The sequence below is a fragment of the Ahaetulla prasina genome, chromosome 15 (assembly GCF_028640845.1).
Source record: "Ahaetulla prasina isolate Xishuangbanna chromosome 15, ASM2864084v1, whole genome shotgun sequence".
Taxonomy (NCBI): Eukaryota; Metazoa; Chordata; class Lepidosauria; order Squamata; family Colubridae; genus Ahaetulla; species Ahaetulla prasina.
The window spans coordinates 18,410,578-18,432,600 of NC_080553.1; the positions used below are offsets into that span (position 1 = coordinate 18,410,578).

The 22,023-nt window shown below is 51.7% G+C and overlaps 2 protein-coding genes across 9 annotated transcripts in view; one reads left to right on the plus strand and one right to left on the minus strand.

The window, feature by feature from the left end:
• Positions 1 to 21,962, minus strand: SSH1 (slingshot protein phosphatase 1). Of its 6 annotated transcripts, none has more exons than XM_058158878.1 (15): positions 21,729 to 21,962; positions 20,191 to 20,231; positions 10,961 to 11,091; positions 9,375 to 9,439; positions 8,647 to 8,768; positions 8,455 to 8,523; positions 7,773 to 7,838; positions 7,327 to 7,521; positions 5,955 to 6,048; positions 5,723 to 5,851; positions 5,589 to 5,635; positions 4,414 to 4,560; positions 3,407 to 3,607; positions 2,326 to 2,758; positions 1 to 2,072 (listed from the first exon to the last, which is right to left on the minus strand). In XM_058158878.1, exons 1-15 carry the CDS (start codon positions 21,795 to 21,797, stop codon positions 855 to 857), a joined length of 3,027 nt encoding a protein of 1,008 aa, XP_058014861.1. In that variant the 5' UTR covers positions 21,798 to 21,962; the 3' UTR covers positions 1 to 854. The 6 variants fall into 6 exon arrangements, with proteins under 6 accessions (XP_058014861.1, XP_058014857.1, XP_058014858.1 ...); XM_058158874.1 differs by having other exon boundaries at positions 2,326 to 2,857; XM_058158875.1 differs by having other exon boundaries at positions 2,326 to 2,857; positions 10,985 to 11,091; positions 21,729 to 21,961.
• The window catches only part of DAO (D-amino acid oxidase), an 11,224-nt gene continuing 7,813 nt past the window's right edge, over positions 18,613 to 22,023 (plus strand). Inside the window, exon 1 of one of the 3 annotated variants that reach the window (XM_058158889.1) lies at positions 18,613 to 19,176. The gene's annotated coding sequence lies outside the window, so the exon portion shown is untranslated. Of the gene's footprint in view, positions 19,177 to 20,981; positions 21,061 to 22,023 lie in introns of those variants that run through there. The other 2 variants (XM_058158892.1, XM_058158893.1) reach the window with 2 other exon arrangements.

Consider the following 22,023-nt stretch of genomic DNA (forward strand, 5'->3'; position numbering starts at 1 on the left):
TATCAACAAAAGTGTTTAATGCCCCAGGAAACATACATTACCGGTCGTACCTCACTAGGTAACACTACAATGAAATTTACAGTTTTTCAACAGGATCGGGAGAAACAGTAACCATCTCCTACATGTAACAGGTACAGCAAAAGGGAGGGAGATACATTCGGGGGGGGGAGGGGGTCCCACCCAACACCCACAAACAAAACTATCAAGTTTGGAGGGAAAACAACAATCTTGCCAGCCACTGGTCAGTTCAGATGAGGACACTGGCCGGTACGTTCAGTCCAGCGATGGCTAGCAAAAGTGCTTCCTGCTCAAAATCCTCTGCCATTCCAGGTGCGTTGAGTGAGCCATGGGGCCAGGGCGATAATCCTATTGACCTAGGGACTATTTTTTCCTTAGAAAAAAATCGGTTTCAGGGGAAGGGTTTGAAAAAGCCTTAAACTACATACACACGCAGAGGTGCCTGTCTGTCTATCTATCTATGTAGATCTGAGAATCGGAGGTAGCATTTGTGTCCCCTTTGGGTCCTTTCACGAGGGACTCTTAAAGGAGGAAGAGTAACACTTGGCTTGACCTTCAAAGCAAATCTCTGGGTTCTTTTGACATTTTTTGGCATGTAAGGAAGGATGGCGCTGCCCAATAAAAGTCCAGAAGAGGCCGTGAGAGGAGCCCAAGGGCTCTGCGCCTTCTCCTTGGGCTGGTCCCCTTCTCGGATGTCCCTGCTCTGTTGCCACTGGGCTGGAAGGGCTACCTGAGAAGCGGAAGGCAACTCTCTCTTCTTTTCTGAACAAGATAAAATTGCATTTAGTACAGACGAAACTAAAAGTAACCATTAAAATAACAACACTGCAAAGGGGTCAGCTTTTTCCCATCCGGGGTATGTGCTTCAGCTTCCCCGGGGTCGGTTTTGCCGAGGGTTGGAGTCCGTCTTCCGTGTTCTTCCAGGAGAGGAGGTCGCAAAGGGCTGGAGGCTCGCTTGGCGTGGCCTCTCTCGGATGGGTCAAGGGTGACAAGTCCACCTCTCCCATCAGGTCCTCGGAGGCCAGGTCGAGGCTGCCCAGCTTGGCGAGAGAGTTGGAGCGCTTCAGTGGAGAGGAGACGGTCAAGCCGGCCAGCCGCAGCCGGGTTTCAATCTCCTGCGTCCGCTGTTTCACCAGCCCGGGCTTCCCATGGACGCTGTGGATGCTGTCGCTGCTGGAACTCCGCGTTAGGTTGGAGCTCCTGGAAGGTGATGGGGTGTAGGAGATGGTCTTCAGGAAGTCTTTTGTGAAGGTGCTCATGTGGTCCGCCTTGGAGGGGATGGGCGTGGAGGTCTTCTGGGAGGCTTCAGCAACAAGAAGGGTCTTGAGGAACTTCTCTGAGACATCCTGAGAGGAGGGCTGCAGCTGACCCTCAATGACGACCATCTCCTGGGCCTCCTCTTCCAAGATAGTCGCAACATCGGTTGGGCCTCCGGAACACTCCTTGCCCTGCCCGGCTGTGTCGGGTGGCAGGGCCTTGAGGCGCTCCAGTTCCTTTGTGTGCTTGCGGACTAAGCCAGCTTTCTGGAGCTGAAGAAGAGACTCCTGATGCTGCATCAGATAGCTGTTTGTGGTTGGCTTCTCCGTATCTTTGCTGAAGAGCAAGTATTTCAAGTCCTTGGTCTGCCTAGCATCTTTTCTTGGAAAAGGATCGTGCTTGAAGACCGGGCTTCTCTCACAGAGAGAATGTCTTGAGCCAAGCGAGGCCCCTCCTGGGGTTTTAGGGGCCTCCCTGGGCTTTTCAGGAGGGCCGCAGGGCCAGCCTGAAGCTGGCCGATCAGGGCTGACGTCCTGGACCTCGTTTCCCACAGCCATCGGGAGCAAACTGTTGGCTTTCGGTCCCTGGGATTCCTTGCAGAAGGCCTCCTCCAGACACATTGGGAACGAGGGCTGGGTGCAGACGGTGGCACGGTGGCAAGGGGCCTCCGCTGGCAGGACCTCCGGGGAGTCCCTGAAGGCTTCAGGGGGGGACCCACCAGCCAAGGGATACATGCAGTCGGTGCAAGACTTGTAGGGGGGCTTGACTTTGTGGAGGATCCCAAACAGGGCTTCATGCTGGAAAGGAGAAAAGAGAGGATGAACGGAGAAGCGTTTCTCCCCCAAGTCCTTGGAGAGAAGGAGAAGGACCTTCCTCAAAGGGCCCTGGAGGAGACCACACGGTTACCCAGCCAGGTGGGGTGGGCCCTCTGGACAAGGAGGAACTCAAAGTTAAGCCTTGGTGGTCAAGAGGGGGACCAGACCCTGGGGCCCCATGAAGCCCCCTCCCCTCCCCAAAAGCAGACCCGGCCAAGTTCAGTCCTGCCCTTACTTCAAAGTCATCCGGACAGCTCCTCTTACTGTTGTTGTTATTCAGATTCTCGCAGTTGTGCCTGCCCTCCCCGTCCAGCGACCGCCGCTTCCATCGTTCAAGGGGCTTTTCCTCCTCGGAGACTTGCAGCCGAGGAACCGTCTCCTCCCTCAGCTGGCTGGCCTCGGGCTTCAGGCGGCTCTTGAGGTCTGCCGGGCTGGACGGCTCGGCCTGCCCCTTGACCTCCGGCTTCCCTGCCTGCAGCTGCCCCAGCAGGTCCTCCTCCAGACTCGAGTCTGCCTCCAGGTCTTCCACCTGCAGGCACAGCTCCCGGGGGCCTGGCAAGGAGTCGGAGAGGCGCCGCAAGCAGTAGTGGAGGCCCACCAACTCCAGGGCCGTTCGGCGGTCTGCACAGAGAGGCGGGCCAGGAGGCCCCAGGTCTGCATCCTCCAGGCTGCCAAGCAGGAAATCATTGGGCCCGGCGGAGCTTTCTGAACTGGGGGGGAAGCCGCCTCCCGCCTGCTGTTTCCAGAGCTTGTTGTGGCGCTGTTTGCTAGATGGGGAGAAACAGAGGGGGGTGGGGAACGCCCGGGGGGGCTCAGAGGCTTCGTGCCTGGGAGAGTCTCAATCATCCAGCTCATGGTTGTCCCAAAGGCAACTGGACTTTCTCTGAAAACATTTCGCTTCTCATCCAAGAAGCTTCTTCGGTTTTCAAAGGAAGAAAAAAACAAAACAAGAAAGCCAAGTTGCCTTTTGGGGGAAAAAAACACGCCTTCAGGACTCAAGAGGCTTTGGATTCAGACGGCCAGGTCAGCGGCTGCCAGGGTCAGGGGCAAAAACACGCAGGAATCCCTGGGAAGGAAAGGGGGTCTCACGGTCTGTGGGAATGGCCTTGGGAGACAGGAGGAAGAACTTCAGAGTAGGCAACGGTCGGAGAAGAAGCAGCTAAGACCACAGCAGGAATGGAGGCCGAGAGAGAGAGAGAGAGAGGAAAAAGTAACCCTTCTCTCGGACTTCATTCCTGAGCTCAGGAACCCAACTTCAAAAGCAGGAGGCTCAAGGGTAGCGTGGACCGGCCTTTCCCCAGGGAGATCCACCTTACCTGGCATCCAGGATACCCTGGTATTCCAGCAGCTGCCTCATGAACCCGGCATTGGGCCGAGCGATGCTGCGCTTCTGCTTGACGTAATTGTAGGCCTTTTCCAAGGACCACCCAAACTCCTTCATGGCGTAGGCAATGACTGTGGAGGCAGAGCGGCTCACGCCCATCTTGCAGTGAACCAGGCACTTGGAGCGGTTCTTCCTGGAAGGGAAGAGGGATTAGAAGGGGTCAGGAGCAGGGATGGGGCCCTCAAGCCCCCCGCCCTATTTCAGGTCTCACCTCCCCTGTGCAAAGGCTGCATGAGGAGGCCTTGGTGAAGCCCTCAAGAGGTTGCATTTCATTTACAGCAACACTGCAAGTGGCCCTACTTGCAGGGACAGCTGAAAGGGGCTAGAATCAAGGTGCCCGACCTCGGCAAGACTCCTGGACTTTCAATTTCCAGAATTCCTCAGCCAGCTCTGGATGGGGAATTCTGGGGGGTGAAGTCCACAAGCCTTAAAGATGCCAAGGATGGACACCCCCCTGGGTTAAAATCAGGGGTGAAATGCTCCCAGTTCAGACTGGATCACCTGATCCGGTAGCGATGGCGGCCGGTGGTTCGGAGAACCGGTAGCAAAAATCCCTCCCCCCCCCCGCCCAGCTGAGCCGCACGATCATCAGAGGGTTGGGTTTTTTTTTACTTTTAAAAGCATTTTTTCTTCGCCCGAAAAAATGCTTTTAAAAGTAAAAAAAAAAAAAAATTGGCCACACTCACCCAGTCACATTACCCCTCCCACCAAGCCATGCCCACAGAACCAGTAGTAACAAATTTTACATTTCACCACTGGTTAAAATGTCCATTTTTAAAACCTGCAGGAGCCCTCAGGCTGCCCAGTCTTGGAAGCAAGCCATTCCCATTCGAGGCACCGCACAGCCTTCAGGGGGAGGTTTTCTTGGGGCATCTTGCCCAGAGGTCCCAGTGATGGACCACAGAAATGGAGACTGCAAAGCAGCTTCCAGACTCTCACCTGGCTTTGTTGATAAAATGATAAGCCTCATTCCAGTGGGCAAGAAGGTCGGTCGTTTCTTCGTCATAGACGCGGATGTTGTGGTACGCAAACAACCCCGGGAAGAAGTTGTCGATCTCCCTGGTGACGTTTAAAATGTAGTCCACGCTGCAAGGACGGAAGCAGACGGAGCAAGCAGGGGAAGGGGAGAAACAGTGGCGCCTCCGTGAGAAAGAAAGGGCCATTAAGAAATCAATACCACTCAGCCCAACCTCACATTGCCGCTTGCATCCGAACTCGTACATTTCTGCCCATCTTAAAAACCGGACAGAGCAAAAAATAAAGACTCTCGGCCACCCTAAAAAAGTTAAAAATTATGTCCATGGTTGATTTAGGCTGGCTACAGGAACACAATCTCACAGGTCTGATTGTGCTTCCTCTCTTCCCTTGTCTGTACTCCTGTGAATCAGGAGGGTGTCGTTTTCATAGCCGTTTTAATGTTTTAATGGTCTTTATAGCTCTTATTGTTCTAAATGGTTTTTAAGGTTTTAATTGTAATGTATGTTGCTGAATTGTAAGCCGCCCAGAGTCATTTAAAAATCTAATAAATATTTATTATTTAAATCATTTAAAATTTAGAGTCATTTAAAAATCTAATAAATAAATAAATAAAATAAAATAAATTTGCTGAGATGGGCAGCTATAGAAATCCAATAAAGACATCATAATCCTCTCCCTCTCCAGATCTTTCCTCACCACCCCCCACCACCCCCGTCAAAGTCCTCTTTGCTCTCTGCAATTTCTGGCCTGATATTTTCCAGGCCATGATGCAGTCCCACCAGAACAAGGCCCTCCGGTTCTTTGCCACCAGCGGCGCTTCCCTCCAGCCTTCGCCCAAAGCCCCACACCAGGAGACTGAAACAGATCCCAAGTCGGAATTTCTCGCCTCCTCCAACCCACACAAAAAGACCCCAAAGGGGGAGACTCTCTGCAGCAACAGAAGCATTCATTGCACGTATCTGTCCCAGGGGCCTTAATTTGAGGTCCCCTGATTTAGTGAAATATAAAAAAAATGCAAATAATTTTTCTGCGGACCACCAAAATTTTCTTACGGACCATCAGTGGTCCACGGACTACCAGTTGGTGACCGCTGGCCTAAAGGACCCTGAAGTCAACGAAGTTGGGGGTGAACTCACCCTGAACCCCGAAGTTCCTCCAGGTTCGAGGCATTCCATTCAGACCCCTGGAAGGAGAATCACAGCAGAGTCAAGTGATGGTGCTGGGGGGGGGAGGGGCTCCCAAGAGAGACCTCCCATGCTTGGATGCTTACTAGGTAGAGATGGTCGAAAATGAGGGAGGGCTTGTCCATCTGACCCAGGATGAGCAGCATCTCATTGTCAATGAATTCCTTGAATTCTTTCAAATTGCAGCTCATTTGCTTCTCCAGCTGGTTCCGGATCTGCAGAAAGAAGGAAGAGAGCTGAGCTCACAGGACCTGCCGAGGGAGGCCAGCTTTGGTGAAGGAAGCCTCCAGCTCCCAGTCCTTGGGCTTTTGGGCTTACTTCTTTGGAAGTCACGTTCTCCAGATCTTTGCTCATCATGATGCTCCGGAGTTGGGCCTTGATCAGCCGTTCTGCCCTCTCCCGCTCGGTTGGCCTGGAAGGGAGGGAGGAAGGAAGGAAGGGAGGAAGGAAGGAAGGCCGGAGTTGTGGTGGGCTGCAAATCCAGACAGCTACCTTCCAAGAAAGCATTCTTAGAATTCCCCGAGAGGAACAGCAAGCTGGGACAAATGGTGAGCCTTTGTGTCACCTTCTGTTGTAGCCTGCCAGCGGATCTGGCAGCAGATTCGGACAGTGAGGAGGTTGGGGAGGAACATGGGCCAGTCCTGGAGTCTAGGGAAGGCTCCGATGAGGGCTCTGCATCGAAGGCAGAGAGGGGGCCAGGGCCATATGCCAGTTATCAGCTGCCTTTGAAGACAGACATCAGTGAGGCAGACGAACAGCTGGAACCTGTTCCCAGTGTGCACATGCGCAGAGTTGCCAGATGAAGGAAACAGCTGAAGGACAAGGGTCGACTTGGGAGTAAGGCCACAGGTGGCAATGAATGGCCACTCCTAGAGGGAATAAAAGAGGAGCGAAAGGGGAGTGGAGTTTGCAGGAGACAATTAGTTCATTCCTGCATTCTTGCCAAGTACTGCCGGGTGTCTGAAAGATATCGGCCTGGCCACTCTCCAAGCCTGATGAAGGTCGGTAATTGTGAACTATCTTTTGACTGTGGCAGAGGAAAGACTTTGCTGGAGAGGAATTCACTGTCAATTAAATAAAAGGGGTTTATTGGGACGAGGACTCGGCTTGGTGCTGCTGGGAAAGCCTAGGTCAGAACACCTTCTTGCTGAAGGTATAAGACCAGAAACAGCTGGGACTCCACAGAGTAGCATCCCAACAGCTGTTTAACCACAAGTGAGGGATAGTCAAGGAAGGGAACTTCTGAAGTACTGAGCAAGGATGGTTAGAGACCCACAACCAAGCCTGTGCAAGCACCTGGTTCTCTCCAACACAATACAACCTCTGTGCCCACTTACATATCTTTCGAATAAAGAGTGGGCCTGGGTCTTAGAGAAAGAGGCCTGCAGCTACGGATGTGCCTTGACTGATAAAGCCACCCCCAAATTGTCCATGTCTTCCTGAACATCTCAGCCCTCATTTGAAGAAGTGGGTTGGTTATGCTCAGGATGCTGTAGGAGACTCAGCCTCAAAGCCTCCTGGAAGCCCCAGAAAGATGCTCCTCAAATCCCACACAGTGCCCTTTCTCTGTTTCTCCTCGTTACCCTTTGGAGCGAGGCGAGGAAGGACACCACGTTCTAAAAGGCCAGAGGGGACAACCCTTCCCCATCACCCGAAAGGTCACGGCAAAGCAAGAACGGGAGGGACCCACTTGTCCATGTAGAGGGCAGGCGAGTCGGGGCGTGGAGACTCCAGGTCCTGCATGGCGTTCCACTCGTTGAGGCAACTCTGCTCGGAGGCGATGCAGCTCTCGTAGTAGGTGGCCCAGACAAGTGCCATCCCCCCCGGGAAGTAGTTGTGCCTCCGAGCCATCTCGCAAGCCTTGTGGAGGATCTGCAAGGCAGACCTACAAGCAGGAAGACCCAAAGAGATATTGCTCGGCCCTGGCACCCTGAGCAGGAGAAGGCCCGGTCAAGCAGGCACAAAGGAGGACAGTGGCCGAATCGACAGGCAAGGTGGGGCCCTCCTGACCACTGCAAGGCCAAAAGAGCTGCTGAGGCCGGCCACAGACCGCCTGGGTGCCTGCAGCGGCCACTGAGAAGGGGCTTCAGCCTTTGGGGAGGAAGGAGAAGGAGGCGGGAAAAGGGAGTTGCTCACCACATGGCTTGCACCGAGACGGGTTTGAAGATGTGTGTCTTGCCCGCCGTGCTGATGCTGAACCCGCTATCAAAGACAGACAAAAATCGATGCAGCATGGAGAGGCCAGGGTGTGTCTCTTCACACGCAAACACACCGCAGCCCTTTCAAAGTAGGCAACAATCTTAGATCAAACCACAAACGGAGAAGCCAAAAAGTTATTGGGAGAAAATAAAGGGGTGGTTAGAAGACATGACCCAACAACACAATGACTCAAAACCGGACTCAAAAATGCTTTTAAAAGTAAAAAAAAAAAAAAAAGGCTCTGACGATCGCGTGGCTCAGCTGGGCATGGAGGGGTGGGGTGGGCTGGGATTTTTGCTACCGGTTCTCTGAATTACCCACCACCATTTCTACCGGATCAGCTGATCCGGTCCGAACCGGGAGCATTTCACCCCTGCTCCAGACCCTTAATCATCTTCGTTGCTCTTCTTTGGAATCCTACTGGAGATTGGGCAGGTGAGCGATGGGACCATGTGCGATTTAGAGGGGTGGGGGCGGGGACTCAGCAGCTCTTTGCACAAGGGGCCACCCCATCCCCCTCCAGGAACCGTTCACAACAGTCTCACCTCCCCCCAACACAAACACACACACACCAGCCTCCCCATCTCCTGCCAGCCCTCCAGATCCTCCCGTTTCTTACCCGTCTCCATCCAGGTGGATCTTCGTATCGCTCCATAGACGTAACACCATCCCGATGGTACAACTCTGGCTGTGGGGGAAAGAGGGACGGGAGGTCCAGGGCTGCTGACTGAGCAGAAGCGAGAGGGTGGGGGGGGGGGCAGGGGAAGCCATCCCTGTTCTTCCAAGGATTCCTCAGGCCTTCACCCCTCACCTCTCCTTGCTGGAAAAGTCCACGCCCAGGAGAATGTTCTCCTCGGTGTCTTGGCGCCCAGTGCTGTAGACGACCACCATGTACCTCACGCGATCGCTCCAGGCACTTTCTAAGCGCACGGCCTAAAAACCAGCAAGGCAGTTCTCAGCATTCATCCCTTTGGACAAACCTCTCTTTAGCTACGTATTAGTTTAGCTAGGGAAGTTTCTGGCAAGACAAAAAGAAGAGGGTTTAATTCAATTTTCTCCAACCCACCTGGTGCCCTCTAAAATATACGTTGGACCGCATCTCACACCGTCTTCCAGGCGGCACAAGGCAGGAAAGGGCAGCTGGGAATTAGGGGAGTTCTAATCAGATGCCCCCCCGGAGGGCACCGGGCTGCCTTCTTCAGCTCTAGAGAGAAGATCTCAGTAAAGGTAGATGAAGGCCAGATCCTGCTATCTAAGTGATGTTCCTGAGATCTTCAAGCAGCCACGTCAGTGAGTCCATACTTTGATTCCAGGAGACCAAAGGCACTCACAACCAAGCATTGATGGCTAAAGCTAGGAGAAATGATGGTTGGGGATACCGCTGCTTCCAATGCTACTTTGATTGACAGGAATAGGTTTTCTCTCCACACATCTACCCTATGCTCCCAATCGACTCCTTTTGCAAAGGTTTGATCTACGGGGATAAGACCGCTGCTGCATGGGGCAAGACCAAGACAAGGATCTGGCAAGTCCTCTTACCAACTTGATTCTGTCCTCACAGCGAAGGAGGTTGATCATCACCTGAAGGTGCTGCGGCAAATCTCCTGTGGATGCACAGGTAGCATAAATCATCAGGTGCATCTCCTAGACCTGTTTTGGTGCATCAACTAACCCAGCTCTCCCTCCTCCATCCACCCCTGGTCATTGGCAGAGCCCAGTCCCCTATGACACTGTTTCTCAACCCTGGCAACTCGAAGGTGGATGGGCTTCAACTGCCGCTGGGTGAGGAATTCTGGGAGTTGAAGTCCACCCATCTTTAAAGGTGCCTGAGGTTGATGACCTACCATGACTCCCAGGAAAAGATTAAGAGTCATAAAGTTATCTCGCTTTTGCTGTCTGCTCTCCCTGAAGCCTCCTTAATAAGCCATCATAATACTTCTCAAGAACTTCCTGATGGCCAACCACAGATTTAGGACAGCAGAAGAGCTCCTTGGTCCCCAGGCAGGAAGGCTTCCAAACACAGGATGGGACTGAAGTGGAAATGAAAAGTACGGACTCCACTACCTTATCTTCCCAACTTGATGTCCTGCAGAGGGCAGTAGTTGAACAAAGGCTGGTTTTGGCCCTAGCTAGCTTGCCTGGCCCCACATTCGAAATCCAATTTGGAACTGTCAACCCATATCCCAGAGATGTCTCTGGAATTAGCAATTCCCAAACAGTCACACTTCCATGAAAGGCCAACCACAACGGTCCGTCTGCTTGCATTTCAACAGCCCTCATCTGTACCAGGGGTGAAATGTAAAATGTGTTACTACCGGTTCTGTGGGCGTGGCTTGGGAGGGTAATGTGACTGGGTGGACGTGGCCATTTTTATTTATTTTTTACTTTTAAAAGCATTTTTTCTACAACCTCTTTGGCCAAAGAGGTTGTAAAAAAATGCTTTTAAAAGGCTCTGACAATCCCAGCTGAGTTGCCTGATCGTCAGAGGCTTTTCTTTTCTTTTAAAAGCATTTTTTTTGCCTTTAAAAGAAAAAAAAGCCTTTGACGATCAGGCAACTCAGCTGGAATCGTCAGAGGAGCCTTTTAAAAGCATTTTTTCTTCAACCTCTTCACCCAAAGAGGTTGTAGAAAAAATGCTTTTAAAAGGCTCTGATGACCCCAGCTGAGCCACGCGATCATCAGAGGCTTTTTTTTTTTACTTTTAAAAGCATTTTTTTGGCCGAAGAAAAAGTGCTTTTAAAAGTAAAAAAAAACCAAACCTCTGATGATCACACGGCTCAGCTGGGTATGTGGGGGGGGGGGCAGGGATTTTTGCTACCGGTTCTCTGAACCACCAGCCGCCATCACTACCGGATCAGGCAATCCAGTCTGAACCAGGAGCATTTCACCTCGATCTGTACCCTCCGTAGACACTGAACAAGGTAAGGTTCTTCCGGTGAGAACTGCCAAGCCGAACCCAGGACCTGTGATACCGGAGCCCATCCTCCGAGCTCCTCCTTCCCCTTGGCAGGACCGAGGGGAAAACCATCCAGGCCCTTTGGCTCCCAAGGTGCCCACCCGCCCACCCTCACATACCACCTTTCTCCTCCGCACTGGCTTTTCCTAAGCGATTCTACCCAAGTTACCTGGAGAGGCCTGGAAGATGTTACCTGCATGTTTGTGAGGATGCAGGAGACTCCGGGGTGGTCCTTGCGGACTGTTTCCTTGCTGCAGGAATAACGCAGCTCCTTTGACCATAAAAAAGCTCTCGCTTAAGCTGCAACACAAAAAGGCAGAGCAGCAGCTCAGGCAGGGGGAGGCACAGAGGCAGGGGGGGCAGCAGACTGACTCCTGTGGGGCAACCTCAAGCTTTCTGGGAAGGGAAAAGGTGGCCGTGAAGTTCACCTCAATCTTGGTGCCTCCAAAGACAAGACGGGGTCATTTTCTTGGACATGATGCGTGGCTGCCTTTCTCTGAAAGGTTTTGTGGGGTTTTTTTGGATTCTCAGTCTAATCTATTTCTTCGCTGACAGTCTCCCCTCCAAGTACTAGCCGGGCAAGTCCCTGCTTAGCTTTCTCTACAAGCAGCTACATCTAGCCCAGGGGTCTGCAACCTTAAACACTCAAAAGAGCCATTTGGACCCGTTTCCCACAGAAAAGAAAACACCGGGAGCCACAAAACCCTTCCCGTGCCTGACTTATTTCTTGAGCGGCCACAAAACTAGCCTATGTACTTGAATGAAACGTTCTGTTTTCTTCTGAAACTTTTCTTTTCTTGGATTTATCTAAAGTTGGCCTACCGGGGGTTGAAAAGCTCAATAAATCACATGCCAGCAGGTGTCGCACATTGTGATGCATATTTTGAGTGACAGGGAGCCACAGCAAAGGGGTGAAAGAGCCACGTGCGGCTCCAAAGCTGCAAGTTGCTGACCCCTGATCTAGGGTGACCAGGTGGGAAAGAGAGCAGCCGGTTTTTGTCAGGCTAAACGAGATGCAATCCTTGCTCCAGCTTACGCCTATCACAGGCACCGCAAACCAAGGGCAGATTTACTTTCTAATTTATTTATTTTTTCAGTTTAAAGGCTACAAAACCCGTAAACCATAATGTGATCTCCAAATAAAGTTCTCCTTCTCCCTCATCATGGAAAGGAAGGACACCCCCCCCCCCCGCTCTCCCCCACTCTTGGTCCAAGAGACGGTGGCTCATCCTTTCAGCGGTCCTGGTAACGTTAGGACACAATTAGTGGGACGAAAGGATTGCGCCCGATCACTTCCACACACTGGAGGCCTTGTTCCCCAGCCAAAAGCCAGCGGCACCAAGCCAAGCTTTAAGTGAATGACTTAAGTGCCTGTCAGAGGGGGATGTGGAGGCTTCGCTGCTAGCAAATGATTTCAGAAAGGCCGCCTGGGTTCCCGTCAGAAGCAGACGGTGTAATTTTCCATCGGGGTTAGATGTTAGTCGGCTTCAGGAATTATGCCGACAAGAGTTTTGGAGGAAAAAGATAAGAACCTTCAAACAGAATTGCGTAATGGCCCTGGGTTATCAGATTCCACAAGGGAGGTTACGAGCCAATGTGGGTTTTTTTTAAAAAATGTTTGCCCCTCTCTCAGTCCGTTTGGTTCCATTTTCACGTGGGGATTTATAAAGACCCTTCTAGACTGGGCTTGGAGATGGGAAGAAGTTGGATCCAACCTGGAGAACTCACTAGAGCGGGGGTCTCCAACCCTGCCAATTTTAAGACTTGTGGACTTCCAACTCCTAGAATTCTGGGAGTTGAAGTCCACAAGTCTTGAAAGTTGCCAAGGCTGGAGACTCCTGCACCAGAAACCTGTCCCAAACCAGTCTCACAGCCAGGATTCAATGAGAATCAGCTTCTTCAGTGTGTTTTCTAAGGCTGTCTCCAAAAAAAGCTGCAGGCGAGTGAGCCATTCTGCCTTTTAAAGGTTATATAAACACTGTTGTAGCCCAGGACAGGAAGCTGGTCCACCTGGTGAAGACTGATAGCAACGAAGAATAATTTGGAGGATATTTCTGTCCAATGGTTTAAAGCGAGGATGTCTCAAGACTTTAAGACTTGTGAACTTTAACTCCCAGAATTCCCAGCCAGCATGAATCTCTGGATTTTCACTTTCATTCAAATATCTTCAGTCTTCCATCTTTGGAGCCCAACCTAGCAATAAGTCTATTTTATAGAGAAAGAACCGATACGATACTACCGTACTAGGAAAGGAGGATATCCACACTTACCTGATTAAACACGTACAGTGTGGGCTGCAGAAAGGGGTCTCACCCACTCACCCACCCACCCCAGAAGCTGCTACTCCCACCTGACAATGTGACCGGCTGAATCTGTGCGAGACCCCATCAAGTCTGCATTTCACCGGACAATAAAATCCATGAGAAGGCTAGTTGCTAGTTGACCAAGCCTTTTATCTGATTAACAGTTTTGTACCTTGATGAAGGTATCTTTTCTTTTATGTACACTGAGAGCATATGCACCAAAGACAAATTCCCTGTGTGTCCAATCACGCTTGGCCAATGAAAATTCTATTCTATTAACAGTCCTGAATATCAAATGTCAAGTGAGGCTTGATTCACAGCCCCAGGCTGGGGGAAAAAAAAGCCAGAATGGACATTGGGATCAATGTACAATGAGCGACACTGATGAGAAATCCGAGAAAACATGCAAAAGATTTGCGAAGTCTGACAGGACACCTTTCCCGACATTTCCTGCCATTCGGAGAAAAACTGCACACAATTCTTGTTTATGATCAAAGGGAGAAGAATTACTAACTGCCCATAATCCTGACCACGGCACAATCAGGCTCAAGTGAGATCATCCCACAGCCATCAACTCAACCCAAGAAAAGCCTACTTTGGTGGCCAAGTATTCAACCAATCGGACAAAGGATTTGTCAAAGGATTTACTAGCAGCAAGAAATGTTAAGAAAAGGGACGTGCATTCCCCGTCCTTCAGTGGTGACCTCAGCAATCAAGCGCAGATCCTCTCCATGACATGAGTCCAACCACACATTTGGCCTTAAGCCCCATCAAGAGAAAATCAACCATTAAAATCACCATTGCATCTCAGTCGGCGTGTAAACAGCAGCCTAACCCAACCGTTTCTGCAGCTGAATTCCCACCAGCTCAGGTGAAGCTTGGAGCAAACACGGCTGAGAAGCCTTCACGGGAAAAACCCAACTCACCCGCTTCCCCCCCAAAAGAACAGAGCCTCAAGGCCTTCTGAAGGTCTCGGCCTCTAGCAAAGCTGTAGGAGCAGGAAGGCCGTGGCATACGTACGGCTTGGGACGGGGCTTCTTTAAGCAGCCGAAACATCGCGTGGCCCCGAAGGACAGGCAGAAGGTGGCAAAGTCAGAAAGGTTCATAACCAAGTCTTCCAGTCATTGCGTTGAGCTTCTCGACATTCCTTGGTGGGAATGAAAAAGGCAAACGATCCTCCTGCGCGCGGAGGAAGGACGACTCTCTACGTCACTCGGGAATGGAGGACTTTTATATCTTCTTGGCCCCAAACAAGCGCAAGGACTTGCCCTCGTCCATCCTGATGAAAGAGGGCTTTCAAAAGGAAAGGGGGGCCGAGTGAGATCCCTCCCCTCCCTCTCTGTGAAGCTGCTTTGCTTCCTTAGCAGGACAGCTCCTCTGGGCCGTCCTTGGGAGAGTCAAAGGGCTCAGCCTGATGGAGGAAGGGCTGGCATTCCTCACCGCCCACCTCAGGACTTGCACAAGGTCCTGGGAGAGTAAGACCGTCTCTGGGGAATCTGATGAGGGTCCAATTTCAGCACTTGAGAAGCAGACAGATGGAGACGAGACAGCTTGGAAACCAACTACCCTACGAGACTTTTCCATGGAAAACGAAAGCCTTCCTGGGTCTCCTGAGCTCAGTGCGCTGGCAAGGATGATGGGAGTTGTTGTCCCAGTATATCAAAAGGGGCGAAATCTGGGTCACGAATCGCCCAGAACTCACTACTTTCCAAGCAAAAGTTTAATCATGGACCGTCTTCATTTTAAATGCTGGTGTGGGAGAAGAAGTTGAGATACCAGCCCAAAGCAGGGTTTCCTTCTCCCATAGATGTTTATCTATGAAAACATTCAGGAAGGAGAGAAGAGAATGGCAAACAGAGGACCTAAAGTCTGAAACAATCACACGTCTAAGAAGTAGCCAGTGAGTTCCGAATTTCTGTTTCTCTCAATCCATTTCAGGCTAATATGGAGATGAGCAAAGCTTCCCTCTTGTCCCTCAACCGTTTGGAGAGAAGCTTCCAGCCCTGGAGAACTCACAGGACCTCCTTCCCAGCCAAGGAAGCAAGGAAAGCCGTATCTAACTGGAGCTGCAGAAGGAAATTAAGGCATGGGAGTGGAATTTAGATATGAGCCAACAGTGTGCAGCAGCTGCCAAAAAAGCCAATACTGTTCTGGGCTGCATAAACAGAGGGATAGAATCAAGAACACGTGAAGTGTTAATACCACTTTATAAGGCCTTGGGAAGGCCACTCTTGAAATACTGCATTCAGTTTTGGTCGCCACGATGTAAAAAATATGTGGAGACTCTAGTAGGAGTGCAGAGAAGAGCAACAAAGATGATTAGGGGACTGGAGACTAAAACATATGAAGAACGGTTCCAGGAACTGGGTGTGTCTAGTTTAATGAAAAGAAGGACTAGGGGAGACATGATAGTTGTGTTCCAATATCTCAGGGGCTGCCACAAAGAAGAGGGAGTCCAACTATTCTCCAAAGCACTTGAGGGTAGGACAAGAAGCAATGGGTGGAAACTAATCAAGGAAAGAAGCAACCTAGAACTAAGGAGAAATTTCCTGACAGTTAGAACAATTAATAAGTGGAACAACTTGTCTGTAGAAGTTGTGAATGCTTCAACACTGGAAATTTTTAAGAAGATGTTGAATAATCATTTGTCTGAAGTGGTGTAGGGTTTCCTGCCTGGGCAGGGGGTTGGACTAGAAGACCTTCAAGGTCCCTTCCAACTCTGTTGTTGTTGTTGTTATTATTATTATTATTATTACTATTCTTCTTCTTCGTATTAAGGAATCACAGAGCTGGCTCTCAACCCCATAGAGCCAGCCAAAGGCCCCGCTGTGAGATCTCAAAGACTTGTGGCAGGTTTGTGGTTGAGTGTCTGCTTCTTTCAAAAAAAGTTGGGTGGGGGGAGGCCACGTTCTACACACCCCTCCTCCAGGTTTCCAAGACCCTGCTCTTGTTAGGGGCTCTTGGCCAGCACTGTCATCAACTTTCAGCGCTGAGACCCTTGCCAGCTTTGAGGCCTTTGAGACTGTCCAAAATTCTATATTCCCCCCCAAAAAACCCAAAGTTTTTAATGTGGCCTTTCTAAGACTCAAGATCCTGAAATTCAAAGAATAGTCATCTCTGCTTCAACTACAGCACCACTTAGCCCAAAAGCCAGGAAGATCCTTCTCTTGGACATTCCCCTTCTGGGGCTCCCCCCTGCAAAAGGTCGGGCACAAGGACTGTTAAAAATTGAGTCAATCCATAACGAAGAGTTGATCGATGGCCATGATCTGTTCAGAGAGGACTACATCTCCAGAAACGGAAGCACTGTGCAAGGGTCACCTCACCAAGGGATCTGCTTGGCTTTTCCAGAAGTAATTCCAGTGGTCCGACTCAGGAATTATTTTTAGTTCTGGGAAGGTCCAGCCTTTGGCCATCGGTCCAAAGATGCTTGAAGCAACCCTGAGGGGCCTTGAGGAGTAGAGCAGTTGGGTCTTCTGGTCCTCCTCTCGTTGAGTCTCAAGGGAAACCCAACCCCTCACCATGCCTCTTGTCCGAATGGCCAGAAGGGCTGAAGGAGGAGTGAGCTTTGGGGCTGGACAGCTTTGCTCCCTTGTGTCTGCAGAGCTGCACCAACAAAAGCTCTTTGTGAGGGGCCATTGTGTGCCTGCTGAGGCGTGGGCTGCCTTTGCTGCCAGAAATTCCAAGCCGCGTTTCCAGAGACCACAGGTCACTCACAGCGCTGATGCAAAGTCTCTTTCGGGGTAAGATTTAGGGGTGGGGGAGGGAAAGGAAGAGAGAAGAAATCTTTGGAGGAGCCCACAAATTTCTCAGCAGAAGGAAGTGGTGGGCGAGGCAGGCCTCGGGATCTTGGGATCCACTTTATTCCAATTCTAATCCTTTGTGGGGTCAGGCCTGCCCGAGCGGCCTTCAGGCGGTTGTGTTGGGACCAGTCCAGGGTGGGAGGGGGGCTTAATCCCCCATTTCCCATCGTGCAACAGGCTTGGGAGAAACACAAAGGAGTTCTTTTCCAGGAGGGTCATTGCAATGCAAGCAAGGACCCCGATTTAAGTGAAGGCGGGGCCCATCCCCCCATGGGATAAAAGCCTTGCCGATAATGAATATTGAGTGAGGGGGGAGAACCAGACCCCCCCCGCCTCAGCAGAGACCGTGCCATGAAATATGAACACGAGAGCTGACCGCCAGAGTTTATGCCTTGGCAGGCCAAGTGTCCTGCGGGCATCAGTGCCTGATTCCAAGGGTCAGTTTGAATCACTAGAGACCCCAACGGCCTGGAATTGGGAGCCTTCTTCCCTACCAATGGGACCATTAGCAAAGTATGCCCTGGATGATGGGTGCTAGAGTAGTCCATTGGCAGCCCGGTTCAGCATCAGAGGCCAAGACTCGCTTCCTGATATATTTTACCTGTAGCATCCTTCAGGACAGGTGTGTCTTCCTTTTTTTTAAAAACATTTTTTTTTATTCTTCGAGACACACAAAACATAAAATACCTATTTTCTGGATAAGGTATTGACCGGGTCAACAATTCATACAGCTTACTTTCTCAATATTGACTATTTATAAATTCCAATTTCTGCCAAAATCTACTTTCCTCTTTTCATCTCTTATTTTTATAAAATATATAGGCAAAAATTACTATCCCCGCCCTCACCTCCTTATCTTCATCTAATACAAATTGTTCTCTTCATTATCATATATATTCTTAACCTTTTTCTTTTAATAAGCGTTTCTGCCTTTACCTGTGCTGGCTGGCTGGTCCCAGCTGGGCTGAGAAAGCCCAGGCGAGGAGATCTGGGGGAGCAGCTCACCCACCCTCTGTCCATCCGCCTGGGCCCTTCACAGCTCACCGCCCCCCTGCTACCATCCAGATTAAACTCCAGCTGAAAAGGAGACTTTGGGACCTTAGATTCAACCTCAAGGGGCCCAGCATTCACTCTTGGGAAAGCAAGGACAGGACAAGCTCCCCAAGGCTTGCAGGGGAAGGAGGGCCTGATGCTGGGGGCCGCTGGACATCCCTCAAGGGGGCACCCGGAGTCGGGAGCTGACAGCCACTGCAGAGGCTCCAAGTGGTCACTGTCCGGTCGGTGAAGTCAGCAAGGGACCCTACTGGAGGTGGAAGCTGCGGACTCTACCCATGGTTCAAAAACAGGATGCTGAGTCACATCCTGGCCAGGTTGCAGGGTTGCGGCTTTACCACAACAAGGAGGCCCCTCGGTGGGCCAGGGAGACGGTGGCCTGGGAACCAGCTGGGAACTCAGATAGGGGGCTGGTGGGCTGCCTGCAGGGAAACCCTCAGAAAACAGGGGACAAAATGTGGCCAGGAAATCTCTCACACTCGGGGGTCAAGACCACAAACAAGGCTTGTGCCAGGCACTTGGAGTGGGGCGGGTGGAGGGGGCAGGAACCCACAGCAAGGCTTTCTTTGCAGTTTAACTTTCTGCTTCTGATGGCGTCCGGCCTTTGGATGTTATTTTAATCCTGCTTCTTGCTCTGTTCTACTCCCTCTTTAGGATAAGCCTGGCCGCTGCGGATGGGACTAAAAAAACCAACGTTTATGGACAATGGGCGGCTTATTCTCCCACGTCATATCCTGGGGGAAGAGATTTGCTTTTGGGCCTGCAATTTGAGCGGTGGGGCTTGTACGACCAGTTTGCAAAGAGCTTCCTATTGGGTCACTTTGGTTGCGTGCTAGAAACCACCCAGGCCGTTCCAGGGCAGGGTCGCTTCGGTCCTGCCAAAATCTGGAAAAAACTGTGTCACTGTGCACAAAACCCAGACTGGCTGGCAGAGGTAGAATGAGAGCGCCCCCCCACGGACCAAAAGGGACAATAACACACCAATCCACCCTTCAAGCTTTGGACTAAGAGCACCAGCCGGCCTGGCATTGCAGGACACCGCCGTTCCCGCCACTGAGCTGATACGGTCTGAAGAGGGACCAGCGGCTTCCATGGGCCCCATGGAAGCGCAGATGCCACCTAGCTGGCATCCCCAGTGGGCAGCCAGTGCCAATCTGCTGTCCTATCCCTTCCCCTGGCAGAGAAGCCCTGGATTGGCCAGGTGACCTTTGAATGGCCGTCAGCAGGTAAGTGCTGATGAGTAGAATAGAATTTTTATTGGCCAAGTGTGATTGGACAAACAAGGAATTTGTCTTGGTGCATTTGCTCTCAGTATAAATAGAATAGAATAGAATAGAATAGAATAGAATAGAATAGAATAGAATAGAATAGAATAGAATAGAATAGAATAGAATAGAATTTTTTATTGGCCAAGTGTTATTGGACACACAAGGAATTTGTCTTGGTTCATACGCTCTCAGTGTACATAAAAGAAAAGATACGTTCATCAAGAATCCTAAGGTACAACACTTAATGATAGGACTCACTGCATGGGGGGAATGTTGGTGCCCACCCCCAAGGCTGCACCCCGTTTGTAAGATCGTAGTTTTGCCCCTTTGACAGGCTGGTTGTGAGGAACTTCGGAGGCCTGAAAACACTCGCTTTCCCCTCCTGGGAATTCGCCTGAAGTCCTTTTATACTATCACTCTGTTCCACTTTGGGGCAGTTTTTAAAGTACGAATAAAACCATTGCAATTGCATACAGGCGGTAAAAGCCCCACCAGCACAGACAAACCAAGATTGTAAAAACAGTACAGAATAGCCAACAGGGTTCAAACTGTATCCCCAAAACCCAGGAAGATTTTAAAAAGGAACTTGATTATTCTTCTTAAAATGCAATTCTTTTCCATGACATTTCCTGCCATCAGACCAGTGGTGGGTTTCAAAATGTTTTACTACCAGTTCGGTGGGTTCCACTACCGGTTCTCCAGAACTGGTCAGAACCTGCTGAAACCCACCTCTGCATCAGAGCCCCCCCAAGAGCCTGGGCATGTGGCTTTAGCACAGAATCTGAGCACGCGGGGAGTGCTAAGCCAGAACCCCGATATACCCCTGCATCTCTAAATGTGAGCTAACCCAGTTATTGGACAAGTTGATGGCCGTGACTGAAAACAGCACCCCGGCTGGCATTCTCCCAGTTCCCAAGGGGTGCCAGGCGAGTGAAAAACTCTAGAGCAAGCAGGGGAATGGTTCATGCCTACCTTAGGTTGAGTTTGCGTTCCTCATCACTGCCAATGTCCAGCTGATTGGGGGGGGGGGAAGGGAGAGGAAAGCAAGAATTAAGCCCAGCACAATCTCAGTCACATTTCAAGGAGAGAAGCAATTCAGAACTAAGGAGAAATTTCCTGACAGTGATAACAATTAATCAGGGGAACAACTTGCCTACAGAAGTTGTGAGTGCTCCAACTTTGGAAGTTTTTAAGAAGATGCTGAATAACCATTTGTCTGAAGTGGTGTAAGGTTTCCTGCCTGGCCGGGGGGTTGGACTAAAAGACCTTCAAGGTCCCTTACAACTCTGTTATTAGTAGTAGTATTACTTCCAAAGAGCTGCAACGAAAGACGTATTTCTGGGGGGCCACTTACCTTCCGAGGGCTTGGAGGAACACAGGGGCTCCTCCTGTTTATCTGAAGACCCTGGGAAGGTAGGTTAGGCAGATGGGGTATCTGAAGGCCAGCCAGTGGGATTTAATAGTGCTTGCTATCAGCCTTGCTCCATTACCTCCAGCTAAAGGAGGCCTCATCGCCCAGCATCTTGGCAATGCTGGGAAAGGCTCTTGGGCTCCTGTGGTCATAATTTCCCCATGCGTTAAAAATAAGAGGCTTGCATTGAACTTCAGGAGGGCTCCTGTCTGTCTCCCGAGGTTTAATTCTCGATTCCAGTTCCTTGATTTGGGCGATGGTGCCCAGCCACAGTCTCTGCCCGGGCATGCCCTCCTCGGAGCTTCAGGCTACATTTATTCTCCCGTTTGGTGGATAAAGAAGTTGGCAGAGAAAGTCGAGGGGTGATTTAAAGGCTCTGCGGTTTTGTTTTCAGCTCCCTCATCACAAAGACCTGCCTGGCTGTAAGGAAGGTTTGTCTTTCCAATATGGGAGCAAAGTCACCGGAAAGGTTTGGAAATAAAGGGGGGGGGAGATGCCCCCCCAGCCCCATCCAGAGCCTCTCACCCCCAAACCGCCTGCAGGGAGCCTCCCACCCCTCACCCCTTCCTAGTCCCCCATCCCCGATTTTAATCCCAACTTTCCCAACTGTAGCCCCCCCCACCCACACCCCTCCTTTGCCCAGCGCCCCACATTCCTAACCAGAGCAGGAAGGGGGTTCAGTTCATGTAGGGCAGGAGGGTCAGTAGACCCCCCCCCTCTCGACCTGCCCCCCCTTCTCATCTCAAGGCAGGCAAAATCCCGGCTCAGCCTCTTGTTTTGTGTGCTGAACTCCCCCGGGAAAGATCCTGCCCCCCCCCCCAGCTCCAAGGCTGCCCCTGCCAGCTCCATCCCTCCCCGAGGGAGGGCTCCGTGGGAACCAGACCCCCATTTAAGGGGGCGACTGGCCGGTGGGGGGGGGTCAAATCTCCGCTGGCGTCCCGGGGGGCACAAAGGGGGGCGGGGGGGCTGCAGAGGGGCTGAGGGTCCCGGCTCGAGCTGGGGGCGAGCGGGGGGCCCAAGGGGGGGGGGCTGCTTCCCAGGCTAAGGAGCGGAGGGGCCAGCCGGGGAGGGAGGGAGGAGGGGCGTCCGGGGGTCTCACCTCGCTGGCGCTGGCCGAGGAGGAGGCGGCGCTGGGCGTGGGCGAGCGCTGCAGGGTGACCAGCGCCATGGCCGGAGCGGCGGAGCGCGGGCAGCAGCCAGGCCGGCCGGGGAGGAGCCTGCCGGGCGGCGGAGGAAGCCGCCTCGCGCCCGGGGGCCGCCGGAAAGGGCTCGCCCCGCACCCGCCGAGGAGGAGGAGCAGCAGCAGCAGCCGCCAGCCCCGGCCGCTCCTGCCGCCGATGGCCCCGGACCTGGCCGCGCATCGCTCCCGAAGGAAGGGAGGGAGGGAGGGAGGA

Coding starts and splice junctions, on each gene's coding strand:
- SSH1 (XM_058158874.1), bottom strand. CDS start 21,797: ATGGCGCTGGTCACCCTGCAGCGCTCGCCCACGCCCAGCGCCGCCTCC. Junction 20,232..21,728: donor CCTCGGCCAGCGCCAGCGAG/GTGAGACCCCCG, acceptor CCCCCCAATCAG/CTGGACATTGGCAGTGATGA. Junction 2,073..2,325: donor GCTGTCCGGATGACTTTGAA/GTAAGGGCAGGA, acceptor TCTCCTTTCCAG/CATGAAGCCCTGTTTGGGAT.